Source organism: Hirundo rustica, chromosome 28 (genome assembly GCF_015227805.2).
Source record: "Hirundo rustica isolate bHirRus1 chromosome 28, bHirRus1.pri.v3, whole genome shotgun sequence".
NCBI classification, from domain to species: Eukaryota; Metazoa; Chordata; class Aves; order Passeriformes; family Hirundinidae; genus Hirundo; species Hirundo rustica.
In genome coordinates, this window is record NC_053477.1 from 4,621,015 (window position 1) to 4,637,606 (window position 16,592).

Genomic DNA, 16,592 nt, shown 5'->3' on the forward strand with positions numbered 1-16,592 from the left:
TTAATGGAAAGAGGGGGGATTTAGGCTGGATATTGGCAGTCAGGTCTCCAGGGGAGTTTGGACGGCGCTCTCCGGGACACGGGGCGATTGTTGGGGGTCTGTGCAGGGCCGGGAGCTGGGCTGGAGGAGCCTGCGGGCGCTTTCCAGCTGTGGGAAATGAGAAGTGGGAAATGCCCCGGCCCGCGGCAGGCCGTGGAACGGGATGAGTCTCGATGTCCCTTCCGACACTTAACTCGCTAACTCTGTGAGTCCGCGGGACGGGGAGCGGGGTCCGGGGGTTCTCCGCGCCCCAAACCCCGCCGGGGTCCCGAACCCGCCGCCTCCGGGGCCGCATCCCCGCTCCTCCATCGCCCCCTGGCGGCGGCGGCGCGGTCGCGCGGTGATGACGTCAGTGGCGCGCCGCCGGTGCCGCCGCCGGTGCCGGGCATGGCCCAGCTCGGTGCCATCGCCGCCCTCGCCCTCGGCGTCGCGGCCGCCGCGCTCCTCTCGGCCGTGCACAAGATCGATGAGGGCCACATCGGCGTCTACTACCGGTGAGACGGGCCCGGCTGGGCCCTCTGCGGGGAGAGAGCCGGGCCCCGGCCGGCCGCCGCCGCCGCTCACAGTTCTCTCCCTCTCTCTCCCTCCCGTTCCCTCCGCAGCGGCGGAGCGTTGCTGACCTCCACCAGCGGGCCCGGCTTCCACCTCATGCTGCCCTTCATCACGTCCTACAAGTCAGTGCAGGTGCTGCTGGGCCCGGGCCCGGACGCGGGGGAGCCCGGGTGGTGGCGGGGGCTGGGTGTGGCTGTGCCCGGTACCGGGAGAGGCTCTCGGGACGGTCCCGCTGGGCCCCGGACGAGGGACGGAGCGAGGCGGGTACAGCTCCTGCTTTGGAGGGTCCCGGCGGACGTGGTTGTGAGATTTGTGCCGGGGAAATCCCTCTCCTAAGCCGCTTTCCTTCAATCCCCTGCAGACCACGCTGCAGACGGACGAGGTGAAAAATGTCCCGTGTGGCACCAGGTGAGACGCTCGGCTCTTCCCCACCGCAGCCCTTCATCCCAGCTGCAAGCTCCCCAGAGACTGAGCTTTCCTGCAGCCCCCAAACTGGGGTCACTGGGAGCCTCTGCAGGGCCTCTCCAGACAATGAGCCCCCCAGGGCTGTGTCAGTGCCACTCCCCGGGACTGCGGGGTTTGGGCTCTGCTGGGGGCGTCGGGGTGCTGAGCAGGCCGGGCTGGGTCCCTCACCCATCCCACCGGAGGGGACAGAGCCCCTCAGAGCCCCTCAGCCTGCAGCAAACATCACCCCCTCTTCTCTCCCTTCGCAGCGGGGGAGTGATGATCTATTTCGACAGGATCGAGGTGGTGAATTTCCTCATCCAGAGCGCCGGTGAGTCAGAGTTCTGCCCCGGGCACGCTGTGCTGCAGTGGCAGGAGGTGCAGAGGCTGGGCTGTGTCTGCCTGGGAGCCAGGCTGTGCCACAGGCGTGCCCCAGCACCTGGCAGAGCCCTGAGCTCGGGGTGTTCCCTCTGAGCCCGCTCTCCCCAGAATTTGGGGTGTTTATTGTTTCTTGCTTTTACCAGCTCTGTTATCCCAGCCCCCCTGAGCTTTGTGCAGCAGAGATTGGAGTCAGGGGCAGCCAGGCGCTGTGAGCACAGGCTCCTCTGCAGCCCGGGGACAAACACTGGGCAGCCTTTTCCCAAATCCTTTGGGGTTTAGCCCTGGAGTGCCTGGCTCAGCCTGGAGCTCTGTGTGTGTGTGCAGCCCCAGCACATCCTGAGGCCTGGGGGCTGCAGACCCTTCTGTTCACAAGGCAGGGCACAGATACCAGTGAAAGTGCCACAAAATACCGGCACTAGGTAAACCTGCCCTGGCCAGAGGGTTTGAGGGCAAGGGGGCTCGCTCATTTCACAGCCCCTGCCTGGTGCTGAGCTCCAGGGTTTTCCCTGGGAGTTCTCAGCCCCCTTCCCCTGCTCCCCTTCCCTCCCTGCTCCATCCCCGTGCTCTCTCCTCTCCCAGTGTACGACATCGTCAAGAACTACACGGCCGACTACGACAAGGCTCTCATCTTCAACAAGATCCACCACGAGCTGAACCAGTTCTGCAGTGTCCACACGCTGCAGGAGGTTTACATCGAGCTCTTTGGTGAGCTGGGGCTGCTTCTGAGGGCTCTCCCCGTGGGCTGTTGGTGCAGAATCCCCACTGATGGCTTCATCCATTAATCCCGTGTTGGCTCTGCTCGCAGTCGGGGCTGTTAAGCAGCTGCCATCGTTTATCCCTGTTATCTTTCGGAGCTGAGTGCTTCAGTTTGTTGTAACAATAAACCCCAGCCCTGCCAGTAGCCTCCCTTTAGAGAAGGGAGCGGGAATTCTGTGGCATTCTCTGTGTGTGCAGCAGCTGTGATGGATCGAATCAGTCACAGGATTCTCTAATGCAGATGGAAAAGCCGGGCTGTGGCTCTCTGCTGTTGCGCAGCAAACCCTGGCTGGGCAGAGTTTGATGAGCTTTGGGCCGTGCCCACAAACCAGGAGCGCTGGCAGGAGCCTGCCGACCTTCCCCACAGGAAACCAGGGACACGCAGGGCAGGAGAGCTGAGGAGAAGCTGCGGTTTCTCGGTGGGATCGGCCCCGTGGCTGCCAATGCCGAGTGTTTTGTTCCTGGCTCTGCGCTGACAGGAAATCCTCGCAGCCTTTCAGCGCTGCTGCCTGTGGGCACGGAGCTGCTGGGGGCGGTTTGGGGGCCCAGCAGGATGGGGTTTGTGCCTGAGAGAGCAGACTCCCGTCCTCTCCAGCCTGGGCTTTCCAAGGAGCCTGGCTTCCCCTTCCCACGCGAGCTGCGGGGCTGGGGCTGGGATCCCCCCCAGTTCCCAGTTCCTGCTGGCAGCTGCACGGGTTCCTGGCCGATGGAGGCTCCAGATGTCTGCAGCTGCTGCTGACGGCTGCTTGAAACGGGCTGAAAGCACCGCTCTGCACAGCAGGGACTTGTACAAACTCCCTGGAACCCCTGGGCTGAGCTGGCTGGGGCTGGCTCGGGCTCTGCAGTGGGGCACGGCCCCTCCGAGCGGCCTCACGTTGCCCTCTGCCCCCACATCTGCCAGCAGGTGCAGGGAACTGATAACAGCTGCTCCCCAAACTCCTGGCTGGGCTTCATTAGGAGCCCGAGCTCCAGATAGAGAACTGGGACCAAAGCAAACAGTCCAGGAGTGCGATGTGATCCCTCTTAAAGCCGTTACAGTTTGATTTTCCCTCTGCACTTCCCAGCAGGCCCCAGCTGGAAGCACTGCCCTCCTTGGAGCTTTCATCGAGCAGGGTTTTAGGCTGCGTTTCCTTTTGAAATCCTCAGCTACGCTGGAGTTCTGGGGCTCCTTGAGCCAAGGAGCCATAGCTGATGATTTTTGCAGCCTGTTAAAGTAACTGACGCTGCCATTTCCCATTCCTGCCTTTCCCTTTGCTTTGTGTCCTGCTGGCACGGTGCAGGTGAGTCAGGATTTACCTCGTCACTCAGGATCTGGTTGGGAAGTTCAGTGGGGAAGGGGGTTAGAGCACAGGTTCCTTGCTGTAAAGGTGCTGTGTCTGCCTCAGGAGGATTCCAAACTGCAGGTTATGGGAAGCTGGAGGGTTTCCTTTCATGCCTGCCCCGTTCCTGTGGTGTGTCCCAAGGGCTGGGGGAGCTGGGAACATGCCTTGGGGTCAGCCCAGCACTTCTACATCCAGCTCCCATTTGTGCTTTCTAGGGATCAGAAATGTGATCCACCCCAGCTCACTCTGGGTGCTGACAGCAAACTGCCTTGGGGGATGTTTCATTCCCTTTTCTTTTTTCCCCAATCAGATCAAATTGATGAAAACCTTAAACTGGCCTTGCAGCAAGACCTAACCACCATGGCCCCCGGATTAATTATACAGGTAATCAGGATTTGATTGACATTTTGAAGGGGCAGATTGTGAAGAGTGGAAAGGGCTAAAAGGAAACAAGAAGCTGAGATTTGTTCAGGAAATTGCTTCACAACACAGATTCCATTTAACCTGCGGAGTGGGAGCAGTGTCCCTCTGTCCCCTCAGTTCTGATGTGTCGAGTTTCTCCTGGGGTTACTCTGGGTGCTGGTTTGCCCACGTTACACTCTCCTGTCATGTCAGGAGACCTCTCAGTGCTGTTTGTGGGTTTGGGGCCTGCTCGCAGCTGGTGCAGCTCTGGTGGCCCCGAGTGCCACCCCCAGTGTCCTGCAGCCCCAGGGGCCACTTGGCTGCTGGCCCATGTTCTCCTCGTCTCTCTCTTCAGGCAGTTCGAGTTACAAAGCCAAACATCCCTGAAACAATCCGGAGGAATTACGAGCTCATGTAAGTGTTCCCAGAAGGATCCAGAAGGGCAGACTAACAGGACTGGGGGATCGTGGTGCCCTCAGCCTCCTGCTGCCCCTCAGGAAGGGGCTGGGGAGCAGCAGCACCGAGCCCTGGCAGGGCCCTCACCTGGAGCCCCTGAGCACAGGAGGGATTTGCCCTCCCTGTGTTCAGAGCCCTGAGTGGCAGAGGGATGGATTTCACCACTAATCCTCTTGTTTGACTGGGATAGAGAAACTGTTGATTCAACAAGCTGAAGACTTGCAAAGCTTTGAAATAACTTTCTCTGACAGCACTTGACGTGCTGATCCCTCTGCAGTGCCCTGCAGCTGCCTGCCCCTGTTCCCTGACTCCCTGCCAGGATGGGATCCCTCACCCATTCTGCTTCCCCAGCACTGCAGGTCAGCTTTGGTGCTTGTGGTAAATCCTGTGTGGCGTGGTCATGGCAGGAGGCCCCAGATCAGTTCTGGTGCCGTAAATACAGCAGGATGTGTTGAGAGAGACTCAGTTCCAGGTCTCTTCTCTGACTGGGAGCAGGAGCAGAGTTTTTATTTATGTTCACACTTTAAAAACTCATGAATGTGAGTAAAAAACAGTAAGATAGAAAAGGCACCAAGGGCAGCCTGCAGGGACTGTGTCACAGGGACTCACTGGAAAATCCTCCTGCAATAGAGGGGAGGAAAGAATGCTTTGATTTGAGCAAAAAGCTGTGTGCAGGTCCCTGCGCTGACACTGCTGATCTGCCTGCCCTGGACACGTGCTGGAAGGAGGGCAGAGCCAGCAGCTCCTTCTGGGGATGTGTTGTGAGCCCCACACCAGTGAGCTCCTGGTTTTAACTGGCTTTTCCTGCTCCCCAGGGAGAGTGAGAAGACGAAGCTGCTGATCGCGGCGCAGAAGCAGAAAGTGGTGGAGAAGGAGGCAGAGACGGAGAGGAAGAAAGCCCTGATCGGTTTGTGTGCCTGGGCTGGGAGAGGGAGCGGGGACAGGCAGCGAGGGAGCTCAGGGAGGGAGGGAGGGATGCACCTGCTTCCCTCTGGGACCTTCTCTGATCTGAAGCTTGCCCAGAGAAACTCAGGAGTTTTTCAGGTGGGTTCCAGCTTTGTTTTCTGTGGGCTGGAAATTCTTCCCACCGTTCATTTCCACCTGAAGTGGGTGATGAGTGAGGATTTTCCAGGCTGAGGCTGTCTCTGGCATTAGGAAGGTGTGTGATGACGGTGTGGGTGTGTTCTTGTTTTCGTTTCAGAGGCAGAAAAGATTGCACAAGTTGCTGAAATAACTTATGGACAGAAAGTGATGGAAAAGGAAACAGAGAAGCGAATTTCAGAGATTGAAGGTGAGTGGGGGATGAACTTTCCAGTAAATAGATCCTGAAGCAGTTCACCAGGGAGCTGTTGAAGTGTGTGTTGACTGTTCTTCAGCCCAGGCTGACCTTCACTGGGGTGAAGTTCTTGACCAGAGGCAGGAATAGGAGTTTCTTTGCAGGCTGTGCTTCTTGAAACTCCCTTTCTCAAGGTGATCTTTGTAGGAGTTTGAACCTGAGATGTTCCCTCACCCATCTGATAGAATGCTTTGTCAAAGAAACTCCAGGGCGTGGAGAGGACTCTGCAATTCCAGCCAGGGAGTGGCAAGGCTCTTTTTTCCCCTTACATTCATTAGAGGCCCTGACAAGCTTTGCAGAAGCCACTGAGGAGCCAATTAAGAGTTTTACAGATCAGCAGCTTCTCATTAAGAAGTTCTTTGCAGAAATACAATGGGGTTTATTTCTTATAACTGTGTCAGCAGGTGTCAGCCCTCAGTCTGGGTCTGTGCTGGCGGAGGATTCCTTTTCTTCATTTTTTCCTGGTGTCTCTGGCTGGGACCAGCCTCTCCTTTTAGCCAGGCCAGGAAGCTGTGGGCCAGAGCATCCAGCTGTTTACAGGATCTTTAAGTGCAGCAGCTCCCAGGGCTCCCTGCTGGGGCAAGTAAACAAATGGTTTATCCAGCTCTGCAGCTCTCTGACCCAGGCTGTCATGTTGCAATTGTGTGGCTCTGTGCCTTAGGAGGAATGGCGGGAGATGGGCAGGATTCCACTGGGGAATTCCATTTTATCCTTAACGTGGTGGGCTGATAACCCATCGTTATCCCTGGATGGAGAGGAGAAGTATTCCTTTCCTTAGGTGTCTCTGCCAGGAGTCAGGAGTTTCAGTATCCACAGAATCAGAGCCTTGGAGCAGTTGTTGATGCAGCAGAGAAAAGCTCAGCAGCATCTGTGCGAGGGGCAGAGCCTGTCAAGGTTAAAATCCCCTGCTCTGCGTGCCAGAACCTTCATCTGTGCATCCCAGATCCCATCTGGGAATCACATCCTCGTCTGCAGAGCTGCTCAGGCCGTTCCTGCGTCCTGGGCAGAGGCTGTGGGTAAATCCACGTCTGCAGGAGAGCAGTTGCTGCGTTTCAGCACCACAGTCAGTCCTGGCTCGAGAAGAAAGGCTGAGCTGGGCCCACGTGATGGGGATAATCAAACCCTGATGTTTGTCAAGTTCTTTGAGCTCTGCAGTTGCAGATGCAATTTTCTTATTAATGCTCTCGTCCTGCGGCCGTTAGCTGCAAACTGAGCTCCCATTTCTGGGTTCCCATTTTGTTCCCTCTTCCCTTGGTTGGGTCCTGTGCAGTTGAGATGTGGCTCTGGCCACTTTCTGAAGAGTTACCAGCTGCAAAGGGTGCTAAGGTGGCTGGAAATAGAAATGTGGCTCAGGGCATGTGTTTTCTTGCAGATGCTGCATTTCTTGCACGAGAGAAGGCGAGAGCTGATGCTGAGTGTTACACTGCAATGAAGGTGGCCGAGGCCAACAAGGTACTGTGCTTTCCTTTGTGGTGCCTCAGGGCACCAGGCTGTAGGGAAATACTCAGCACAGGGCAGGCAGTGATCCTTGTTTAAGTCAAAAAGCAAAACAAGGCCATCTCCTCTCAGCAAAGCTTTCATCTGCAACAATTAATCAACAATTAGATCCTTATTTGCAAGTTCATTGTGTTCTCTGGACAGATCAGTGTCAGGGCATGTGAAATCTCTGCTCTGCCAGGCGCTCACAGGCCTGGCTCTCTGTGGAATATCACTTTCAGTGCTGCCCTCTCACGCTGTTGTGATGAGAAATGTGGTTTCATTCCAGTCTCAAGCTGGCAGGCAGTCGGGGCAGAGAGATCTCCAGGGTGACAGGCAGGGGTAGGATAAACCACAGGGCAGGGAAAGAACAAATGGAGCTGATCTCAGACACCCTGGAAGAGCCTCGGTACTGCAGAGAGAAAACAACAAAAAATCCCCAGGCGTGTTCCTGCCTACAGCAAGGAATGTGACAGGACATCCCAGCAGGAAGTTTCGGTTCTGTGGTGGTCAGGGAGAGGGGGCAGAGGGCTGGGGCGTTTGTGCCGAGGTTTTGTGCCAGTTGTTCCCTCCTCTCTGTTACAATGTCATTATCCTGGAGGAATGTGAGCTCCTCTCACCCGGACACACTCGTGGATCTGCTCCCTGGAAAAGAGCCAGGGATATTTCCCTCCTCAGTAGCTCTCGTTGCAAGGGCTGCAGTGAGCGATGTGCTCTGGAGCATCCCCGTCACGTTTGGATTGAGCCTTTCCCCAGCTGCTGCCATCGCTTCCCATCCTGCCTTTAGTCTCTGGGATTTAGAGCTGCACAGGAGAGCCTGGCTCTGGGCGCTCCGTGTTTCCCTCTGGAGGGCTGGCCGTGCCTGCTGGGCTTGTGGGAAGTCTGTGCCTCGTGTGCTCGTGGCAGGATTTCCTTTTTCCCGAACCCGAGCTGTTGTGACCCGTTTTCTCTCCGTGCAGCTCAAGTTAACTCCCGAGTACTTGCAGCTGATGAAGTACAAGGCAATCGCAGCCAACAGCAAGATCTACTTTGGCAAAGATATTCCCAACATGTTCATGGACTCTGCAGGGAGCCAGACCAAATCTGCAGAGGGACTGGCAGAAGGAATCCAAGAGGAGGATGGGGCAGGAACCAGCGAGGACACAAAACTACTTCATAACATCAACTGAAAAGAAAGATTTCTACTCATTTTATATCAAAAAATCATGAACTGGGAAATTCCTTTTCGTTTTCCCCCTTTCCTGTGCTGAAGGAGACGAATCAGATTTAATCCTTTCAATCTTTTATATGACAATTAGACACAAGGACTTTGGTATTTATGGGGTGGGTTTTCTGGTAACTTCTAAGCTCCCGCTGTGCTCTGTAGCTGCATCTCCCCAGCTCTTGGTCACCCAGACCAAGGATTTGGGAGAGGCTGTCAGGGCTATCAGCTGGGTGGGAACCTAATTTGGGATTGAGGTGGTTCATAGCAGTTGCAGTTAAAGAAATGTTGAGGTTTTGGAGGGAGGGGAATTGCTGCTACAACTTGTTTTGGGTTTGGGTTTGGGGTTTTTTTTGTTGCTGAAAATTCCAAGTACTTTATTTCAATCCCCTCTGAGAACAAGGTGCTAGATTTTGTACACTACAAGCAGCTGCTGGAGGCTGGGGCCAGTGGCAGGTGGCTGCTGAGCCCACGTGAGGTGACCCCGTGAGGGAAAGAGGCTCAGCTGGAATCCTGCAGGTTCCCACTGACGGCGGGATCGAAGCCTTAGACCACATCACGCAGGGAGTGACCCAGACTCTTCATTTGCTCTGGCCTGACTCTGCTTTGTTTTCCATTTGTCGTGTTTCTGTAGGGCACAGGAGTTTTCCCAGCAGTTCAGCTGCTGGAGTGCAGAGCTGGGAGGGATTTTCAGAGAAACGATGGAAATTGTCCTAGAAAACCAGAGAGGAAAGAATTTTTGTCTCAGGGACCCTGACTTTACAAAAGGCCTTGCTGGGGAGCAGCTGCTGGAGTGACCAGACAGTTTTTTAGCTTGTTACCTGCTCTGTGGGAGCAGCTGGATCTCAGTGTTGGCAGTGTCTGACTGAAAAAGGACCTTGAGGTGAGCTGAAGTGAGCAGAACGGAGCTCCTGTGGGACTGGGGCTGAATGGACCTCGTGGGAGGAAGATTTTGTACGGGCCAAGGACAAACCATGATCCTGAAGGGTCACGAGGCAGAGAAAAGCAGCTCTTCTGAACTGCCCAAAGATGGGTTCCCCTTTTTCTGTCAGAACAATGGAGCAGAATGTACCTTCCCCTCCAGAGAGCTGCTCAGTTCCTCACATCCCACGTGCAGGGAGGGAACAGGGCTTTGTTCTCCACACGTGCAAAATATGACTGGCCTAGAGAGAACGTTTTTTCTTTCCCTGCCTAATCCCATCTGCATTTGGCAGCAGAGCCTGGTGATTAATTGCTGATATAATCTGAGGTCAGTGTCCTCTTCTGAGATGACGCCAGTGCTCCTTGTCACAGACAGCCTGGTGCTTTCCCAGGCTCGTGCCCCACATTGTTGCTCCCCCGTTCCCCGGGTCTCACCCTTCAGCGTTCAGACCCTCATCTGTCTGTTCCTCTGAGAGAGCCCGGATCAATCTCAGCTGCTGGCTCCAGGGTTTTTACAGCAGTTTTCTCTTCCCTGTTGGTGCTTGAGAATGCAGAATGGAAATTGAGCATCGGTTTCTGCTGGAGAAAAGTCCCGTCCTCTCTGTGTGTCTTGGGAGACAAGAGCTGAGGGAAGTCCCATCTCCAGGCCTGCATCAGACCCACGGCAGTCAACAACATCCCCAGGGAGGCTGTGGTATTCCTGACTCGTCAATAGGTCTGTGCAGGCAGATTGTAACAGGGAACAGAAGTTCAGCCATGAGGAGGAGCTCATTTGAGATTGTTCTACGTTCGTGCTCGAGGTTTCCATCAGCAACTAACACCTCCTTTTACACAAGTATTTTTCACTAATGTAAAGACCCAGCTAAGCCAAAGTGGTATTATAAAGGCTTTTTTTTTATGTGTGATTTCACAGCAAGACAATAGCTTGGGATAAAGAGCTCTTAATGATTTTTTTTTTTTTTTTAATTAAAACCCTGACTGCTGAAGTATTAGTGTAATTTAGTTAAATTGTACTAAGAGTAAAAAAGGAAAAGCAAAGTTGAGAGTGTATCAGTCTTCACAAGCCAATATCTGTCGTGTCTTCATTCAGGTTTCTTCACTCTAAAATGTCCTGAATTTTCCAGAGTGGATCCATCTCTCCACGTAAACCTTTATTCCCTCTGCCTCTTTAACAGGCAAGTTGTCCTGTTTCCCTAATCTTGAGATGAAGATCTGAACTTTAAACCCACTCTGTAGCAAAGGGAACAGAGGTTTGTGGCGCTGCTGATACCTGGGAGTGTGGAAATGCTCTGCCAGTGCAGTCTTTGACCTTGTGTACTGAATTCAAAGCCTTTTTATTTTGGTATTTGCTATGACAATAAAAATGGCCTTCAATTTTAGAATCTTCCAACTTTAACGTCAGGGTTTGTGGGTAAGCTTTAATATATCACAGGTAGACAGATTTGCAGGGGCAAATCCAGAGGGAATGGCGAGGTGGGAGTGGGGAGCTGTGGGTGCTGGGGTCGGGGCTGGTTCTCCCTTTCCAGTGAGGAGGAGGAGGAAAGTGGAGGAAGGCTCAGAGGTGTCTGTGTCCAAGGAACCCTGTGTCTGTCAGCCCCTGCTTTGCTATGGATTGAGCAAAGAACGCAGGAACCAGACTGGAGCAGCAAACAACCTCGGATTTAGTAAAGTTTGCAGAGATTCCTTGTGTTTTACCAGACAAAGGGCAGGAACCTTCTGGGTGTTTTTACCCAGCTGTGTAAACACTGGATCTGCAGAGGGACAGCGAAGTTCTGCACATTAAGACAAATATTTGAGTTAATGTGTTCCAGCCGGCGGTTTCCCATTCTTCCCCTCGCAGTTCCTCCATAAAGCCGAGCATTGCCCCGGGCCCTGCGGCCGCGCTCCCCACGCCTCACACCGGGCCTGCAGGACAAGCACTGCTCCCTGCCTTGTTTTTATGATGCCTTTTTTCCCCGCAGTAATTGAAATTCACACCCTTGGGAGACGGCTCCTCATGCAGGGATAACAACCTAATTTTGAGGGTGGCCGTGGAGGGTGGCGGGGAGCGGAGCAGTCGTGCGGCGCCCGCTCCAGTTCCTGAGGGCACGGAACGATTTGGATTTGTCACCGAACCCAGGGGAGGGGACGAGCGGGGCGCCATGGGCCCGCCGCGACCTTCCCAACATGGCGGCGCCGTCGGAGCGATCCGATTGGCCGAGAGCGGGGGCGGGAGCGGGTGTGTGGCGGAAGCGGCGGCGGGCGGGAGGGGATGTGGAGAGCGGGCATGGCCGCCGGGGACGGGCTGGGCCCGGCGCTCCGCGCCGTCACCGAGCAGGTGCAGCAAGCGGCGGCGCGGCGGCCGCAGGTGAGGGGGGCACGGGGGGGACGGGAAACCCGGCGGGACCCGCGGGGTGGGGTCGCTGCCGCTGGGTGACGGGCCTCCGTCACCATGGGGACGGGCCCGCGCCGTGGGGACGGGTCAGCGGTGACCGCGGGGACAGAGCCGCGGTGCCACCGGGACGGGTCCCACCGTGGGCACAGGTCTCCGGTCACCGTGGGGACAGACCCGCCGTGCCACCGGGACAGACCCGCGGTGCCGCCGGGACAGGTCCCACCGTGGGGACAGGTCTCCGGTCACCATGGGGACAGACCCGCGGTGCCGCCGGGGACGAGCACACCGCGGATCTGGGTGTCTGACTCCCGGCAAAGGAGCCAGGCCCCGCTGTCGCCGCAGTCCCCGCTCCTGCTCGGCCCGGCGCTCCCCCAGCAGCCCGGGGGTGCCCGGCGCTGGCGCTCCCCGTGCTCACCCCGCTGCTCCCGCAGGGGCTCCCGGCCGTGCAGCCGCGCCTCGTGGCCGTCAGCAAGACCAAGCCGGCGGAGATGGTGATGGAGGCCTACAGCCACGGGCAGCGCAGCTTCGGGGAGAACTACGTGAGTCGGGGCTGGAAGGGGCAGCGGGGCTGGGGAAGGGCACCTGTGGAGGGCACGGAATTCCGAGATCGTTCCACTTGGAAAAGCCCTGCAAGGTCGCCGAGTCCAAACTGAGCCCGGTGCCCACCTTGTCACCCAGCCCAGAGCACAGAGTGCTTCCTTGGACACCTCCAGGGACGGGGGCTCCAACACCTCCCCGGGCAGCCCCTGCCAATGTTTGACAACTCTTTCCGTGAAGAAATTCCTCCTGAAGGCTTGGGCCAGCCCAGGTTGGGTGGCTCTGTGGGTGACAGCATCATTCCCTGGCCTCGTGTTTTTGAGACTCAGGTTTGCCCCGAGAACACCAATCCTGTGCCTGCTGTGGGTTTAACGGAATTCTCCTTCATTCCCCCAGGTTCAGGAGCTGCTGGAAAAGGCATCAGACTCCCGAGTAAGCACACGGTTCCCTTCATGTTTCCTCACCACATGTGTCCTAAGAGCTGTTCAGTCAAAGTCCTGGGCTTTGTTAGGGATTTGGTTGGGTCCTGATCTTTGCAGATAAACAGTGGGTTATTCTTGGCTCACTGCCTCTGCCCCGTTCCCCCTCCTGCCTTGCTGGCTCCAGAGGAGTCTGGGAATACTGGGAATCTGCCCTAGTCGTGATTTGTCTGCACAGGGCTTTGCCTTTTGTACTCTCTTTAGGAGAAGCACAGTCCTTGTTGAAAAACAATGCTAACACTCAGTTTGGGGAAAATATCATTTTATGGCTGTTGCAAAAGAGCTTTGCCTTTGCTGTTCCCATGGACAGCATTCCCTGCAGCCACAAACCCATCCCTCTCCAGGCTCAACCTCAGCACAGCCACGGGCTGAGTCTTTCAGGGTCAGCAAACAAAGAAATTGGCTGTCTGGTATTTGGTTGTGGGCAAACTGAGACTGAAGTGCTGCCTGGGGGAAAAGGGAATTGTTGTTCCAACCTGAGCGTTCCCTCTGCTTTCAGATTCTGTCGTCTTGTCCAGACATCAAGTGGCATTTTATTGGCCACCTGCAGAAGGGCAATGTCAACAAGCTGATGGGTAAGGCCTGGTTTTATGTGGGCAGTGATCTTGCAGTGTTCAGATGTGTCAGGGAGGCTCAGGCTGCAGAGCAGGGAAAGGTTCTTCCCCCAGAGGGTGCTGGCACTGCCCAGGCTCCCCAGGGAATGGGCACAGCCCCGAGGCTGCCAGAGCTCCAGGAGGGCACAGGCTGGGATTTGGGGTGTCTGTGCAGGGACAGGAGTTGGACTCAATCATCCCTGGGGATCCCTCCCAGCTCAGGATATCTCGTGATTCTCTGGACAATAACCATGAACTCACCAATGCCTGTTGTAGGTACAAACAATCCCGTGCCAGCAGAATCCCCTCAGCCTGTGTTTTCTCCCCAGCTGTCCCAAACCTGTTCATGTTGGAAACGGTGGATTCTGTGAAACTGGCAGACAGAGTCAACAGCTTGTGGCAGAAGAAAGGGCTGTCCCAGAAGCTGAAGGTCATGGTGCAAGTCAACACCAGTGGGGAGGACAGTGAGTGGCTCCTTGTGACATGTGCACGTTTGTCCCGCTGGCTTGACAGGGGACTCAGACGGGCTGGGCTGCTTTGTGCTCTGAGAGCGCTTCCCTGGCAGAGCTGGGCACGAGGAACAGGGATCTCCCTGTTCTCTTCCAGGCAAGCACGGCCTTTCCCCCGGGGACACCACGGCTGCTGTGGAGCACGTCATCACCAAGTGCCCCAGCCTGGAATTCGTGGGGCTGATGACCATCGGCAGCATCGGCCATGACCTCAGTAAGGGCCCAAACCCTGACTTCCAGGTAAGATTTTCTCAGAGAAAAGCGTCGCTGTGGGCTGGTCTCCTGTTAGAGTTCGTCTGTCCTGGTCAAACCAGTCTGAGTCAGGCTGTGAGGGTGCAGGAGCGCCTTGTGCAGGGCAGCACAGAGCCCTCAGTACCCGTGTCAGTGCAGGGGTGAGGCTGCTTTCTGCAGGGTGCTGCTCCCACCCGTCCTCTGAAGCTGCAGCCGGGATTTTGGCAGGGCAGCCGTTGCTGTCCTGGAGCCCCTGGTCCAGGTGAGGCTTCACCTCCTGTGCGTTGTCAGTAAATCTGGGGAAGCTCCAGTCGCTGTTACGGCGCAGGAATTGCACGTCCTGTGTGAGGGAGACTCCAGGGGCAGGCAGGGGTCGGGATCTGTGGCAGCCTGGCACGGGGCTGGCGTGGCAGTGCAGGTGGTGACCCCGTGCCCCGCAGGTGCTGCTGTCCCTGCGGCAGGAGGTGTGTGAGAAGCTGAACCTGCCCGTGGACAAGGTGGAGCTGAGCATGGGCATGTCCACGGACTTCCAGCACGCAGTAAGCACGTTCCTGCCCCTTCCCTCGGGGAACAAACCTGCCTGCACTCCAAATTCCAGCCCAGGTGCCGCCCAAACCGGCCTCTAAGGCTTCACCTCGGATGAAGATCCCAGTGCAGCTCTCCTGATCCTGGGGAGATTCCTGGGATCAAACCAGCCCCTGGTGTAGCTGTGGGTGCTGAGCCCCAGGGGAGCCAAGCTGTGAGCGCCGGGCTGGGCCGGGGGTGCTGGCAGCCCTGCCCTGACCTCCCCCTCTCTGCCTCTTCCAGATCGAGGTTGGATCTACGAACGTCAGGATCGGGAGCACTATTTTTGGAGAGCGGGATTATTCCAACAAAGGGAGTAAAGGCCCAGCAGAGGCCGTGACGGTGCAGGGGCACTAAAGGGAAAAGCAGTGGCCTCACCAGAGGAGAGACCTCACTATGCATTTTACCTCCCTCCGTGTCGGCACCCGATCCCGGTGGTGGAGAGGGAATTCCTCGGAACAGAAACGCCTCATGATCATTGTGATTATAGAGTACCCCTAGAAACTGGAAATCTTTATAACCAACAAACGACAAGGAAATTGCGGGTTGGAACTGGCTGTGGTGTCTTGGTTCCTCAGGGTCTTCAAGGACAGAGATTTGGGGTAACTGGGTCGCACAAAGCAGTGTTTGTCAGGCTGGAGTTGCTGCTGAGCTGGGCTCGCTGGTTGTTTTCACTGAGGACTAAATACTTCATTTCAACACGTTATGACCTTGCCAGAAACCTGTAAATGTTTCCCCAAATACAAGTTTTGCACGGGGGGTGGTTGGAGCTGGGATGGGGCCGTGCCGTGACACGGGAGGGGCCGTGGCCATGGCCAAGGGCTGAGTGACAGGCACAGGGACTGTGGGGAGCTCAGCTGCCACTGGGAGTTCATGGTGTGATGCTTTGGCTGCACATCACAACTGTGGGAGTGTCTTTTCAGCTCAGCTTTGCCCTTTTCAGGCTGACATTAACTTTTCCCATGGCTCTGTGGCTGCCCAGATCTGGAATGCTTTCCCTCTTCCCTTCCTTTCCCCTCCTCTGTTATTGGGAATTATTTTCATCCTGCCTGGTAGTTCTGCTGCTGTTTTTTGGTCAGACTGGGGGTTTTTGCCAGGCCTCTGCTCTGCCACCAGCTTGCTGCTGCTTTTCAAGGTGAGTCCCTCATGGTTTGGTGCCTGTGCCATCCCCTTTACACCCGTGTGAGGATAACAGCGCTTGGCTCAGGGCACAGGGACCTTTCCTTGGGAAAATACTTCAGAACAGGAAGTATTACTGTCCCACTGCTTTCTGGGCTTCTGAAAAAAAAATCATTTGGCCACTGAGAGCTTCTAGGCCGTGTCTGAACATCCTTTCCTGCTCTTGGAGGAGGGAAATGGGACTGTCACTGCAGTAACTTCCCTTCAGGCGTGAGCAGAAGCTCCTGCGTTGTCCTGTGCTGGTTGGCCAGTCCAACAACCTGTGTTACAGATGATTCTTGGGCTTTTGTGTCTGCTAAGAGGAGGAGAGCTCGGCTGCCAGCAGGAACATCCTCCCCAGGCTTCGCTCTGTGTGCGTGTGGTTAAATCTCGCTGCTGGTTTCACTCTAAAAGCTGAATGTACAATGAAAAGAGTCAACTCCAACACCAACCTGTTGTAGCTCCGTGGTTTAGAGGCGCCGTGGGCTGGGAGCCGCCCACCCGCGCTGCGCCCTGCGTGGTTCATCGTCTCGTAATAAACAGTGCTGAGTGTCAATGCCATCTGCGCCGACTCGAAAGCTATTAAAGACGTTATTCTTATCTTCCCGCGTGCTGAATAAACGCCCTGAGCTGCCCTGGGAGCTTTCCGCAGCCCGGGGCCGCTCTTGGAGCTGGGCCGGGGGGAGGACGGTGGTTGGAAGGCAGCTGGGCCGCGGCTGGCGAGGGAAGCGGAGCGGGCTTTGGTCGGGAGGGTCGGAGGTCGCGCCGGGCCCGTGTCGCCTGTCGCCTGTCGCGAGCTGTCCCCGCCGCAGCCGCTGGGTGGCGCTGCCGGGCCGGGCGCGGCCCCGCGCTCTCCGCGCT

The 16,592-nt window shown here is 56.3% G+C and overlaps 2 protein-coding genes across 3 annotated transcripts; both read left to right on the forward strand.

Moving 5' to 3' along the window:
• The first annotated feature begins 409 nt into the window (after nt 1-409).
• Nucleotides 410-10,668, forward strand: ERLIN2 (ER lipid raft associated 2). Its single transcript, XM_040087655.2, has 11 exons — nt 410-533; nt 642-723; nt 953-999; nt 1,305-1,366; nt 1,996-2,121; nt 3,805-3,878; nt 4,252-4,310; nt 5,168-5,259; nt 5,554-5,643; nt 7,061-7,140; nt 8,124-10,668. Exons 1-11 carry the CDS (start codon nt 427-429, stop codon nt 8,331-8,333), a joined length of 1,029 nt encoding a protein of 342 aa, XP_039943589.1. The 5' UTR covers nt 410-426; the 3' UTR covers nt 8,334-10,668.
• An 864-nt stretch (nt 10,669-11,532) lies between these two features.
• PLPBP (pyridoxal phosphate binding protein) lies at nt 11,533-16,331 on the forward strand. 2 transcript variants are annotated; one of them, XM_040087656.1, is made up of 8 exons: nt 11,533-11,633; nt 12,092-12,199; nt 12,594-12,629; nt 13,176-13,251; nt 13,599-13,733; nt 13,876-14,018; nt 14,450-14,548; nt 14,817-16,331. In XM_040087656.1, exons 1-8 carry the CDS (start codon nt 11,538-11,540, stop codon nt 14,928-14,930), a joined length of 807 nt encoding a protein of 268 aa, XP_039943590.1. In that variant the 5' UTR covers nt 11,533-11,537; the 3' UTR covers nt 14,931-16,331. The 2 variants fall into 2 exon arrangements, with proteins under 2 accessions (XP_039943590.1, XP_039943591.1); XM_040087657.1 differs by lacking the exon at nt 14,450-14,548 and having other exon boundaries at nt 11,538-11,633.
• The last annotated feature ends 261 nt before the right edge of the window (nt 16,332-16,592 follow it).

Bases quoted from the DNA above. Each gene is read 5' to 3' on its own strand.
- ERLIN2 (XM_040087655.2), top strand. From the start codon at position 427: ATGGCCCAGCTCGGTGCCATCGCCGCCCTCGCCCTCGGCGTCGCGGCC. The intron at 2,122-3,804 runs GTGAGCTGGGGC...TTCCCCAATCAG, and splicing joins GGTTTACATCGAGCTCTTTG to ATCAAATTGATGAAAACCTT. The intron at 7,141-8,123 runs GTACTGTGCTTT...CTCTCCGTGCAG, and splicing joins AGGTGGCCGAGGCCAACAAG to CTCAAGTTAACTCCCGAGTA.
- PLPBP (XM_040087656.1), top strand. From the start codon at position 11,538: ATGTGGAGAGCGGGCATGGCCGCCGGGGACGGGCTGGGCCCGGCGCTC. The intron at 14,019-14,449 runs GTAAGATTTTCT...CGTGCCCCGCAG, and splicing joins GCCCAAACCCTGACTTCCAG to GTGCTGCTGTCCCTGCGGCA. The intron at 14,549-14,816 runs GTAAGCACGTTC...TGCCTCTTCCAG, and splicing joins CCACGGACTTCCAGCACGCA to ATCGAGGTTGGATCTACGAA.